Source organism: Octodon degus, unplaced genomic scaffold (genome assembly GCF_000260255.1).
Source record: "Octodon degus isolate 3935 unplaced genomic scaffold, OctDeg1.0 scaffold00033, whole genome shotgun sequence".
In the NCBI taxonomy this organism is placed as follows: domain Eukaryota; kingdom Metazoa; phylum Chordata; class Mammalia; order Rodentia; family Octodontidae; genus Octodon; species Octodon degus.
The window spans coordinates 4,688,030-4,688,873 of record NW_004524609.1 but is presented as its reverse complement, the minus strand read 5'-3'; the positions used below and the strand labels follow the sequence as shown (position 1 = coordinate 4,688,873).

The following is an 844-nucleotide window of genomic DNA, read 5'->3' as shown; positions in this document are numbered from 1 at the left end:
AAATTGCCTTTATGAAGTTTTTTAATGTGTAGCTATTAAAAAAGGGTCTCTTCATTTACCATAACCAGATAATATGCTTCACCTTTCAACATAACAAACATTGAACTCACAGTGATCGTCCTGTCTCACTAACCCAAGTTGTTTTTTTTTTTTTTTTTTTTTTTTGCGGAAACGGGGATTGAACTCAGACCCTTGCGCTTGCCCGGGAAGCACTTATTCCACTGAGCCATCTCACCGGCCCCTCACTAACCCAGGTTCTGGGGTAACAGGCATGTGCTACCTTGCCCAGTACCTTTACTATATATTTAAGTAAATACAGGTGTATACTGTTTATTTTTTTGGTTATTACAACTTTCTTGCTATGATTTTTATTACTGATATTCCTCCTGCCAATTTTACACTTGAGGTATGCTGTGCAGTTTAGACTCATAGTGATCCTCCTGTCTCAGGCTCCCCAGCACTGGGCTTACAGGCGCGCACCATCAGGCCTGGTTTCGTGGCTGGCACAGCATGCAGTACTGGGATCGAACTCGGGTTCTTGCTCTTGTCAGGCAGGTGCTTAGAGCACTGAGCTATCTCCCCAACCCGCTTGAGGTATTCTTTAAAGGGAAGCGTAAAGTGATGTGATTGTTTTTTGCATAGGTTGTTTGGCACATTGTTAAAATCTTATAAACCTAGTACCTTTAATTATAGTAAATACAGAACTGTCCTTAAGCCATTACTGAAGCACGAATATTTGTTTCCAACAGGCTCTGATGGATGTGTATATGAAACCTTGGTTCCAATATATCCGAGTGACACAGAAAAAAATCAGAGATTAGTGAGGTCACTGTTGCTCAAGGCT

At 41.2% G+C, this 844-nt stretch overlaps 1 protein-coding gene across 1 annotated transcript in view; it reads left to right on the top strand.

Moving 5' to 3' along the window:
- Nol11 (nucleolar protein 11) overlaps positions 1-844 on the top strand; it is a 36,621-nt gene that overhangs the window by 15,569 nt on the left and 20,208 nt on the right. Inside the window, exon 7 of the mRNA XM_023714119.1 lies at positions 750-841. Coding sequence (XP_023569887.1) covers positions 750-841 — 92 coding nt within the window. The remainder of the gene's footprint in view (positions 1-749; positions 842-844) is intronic.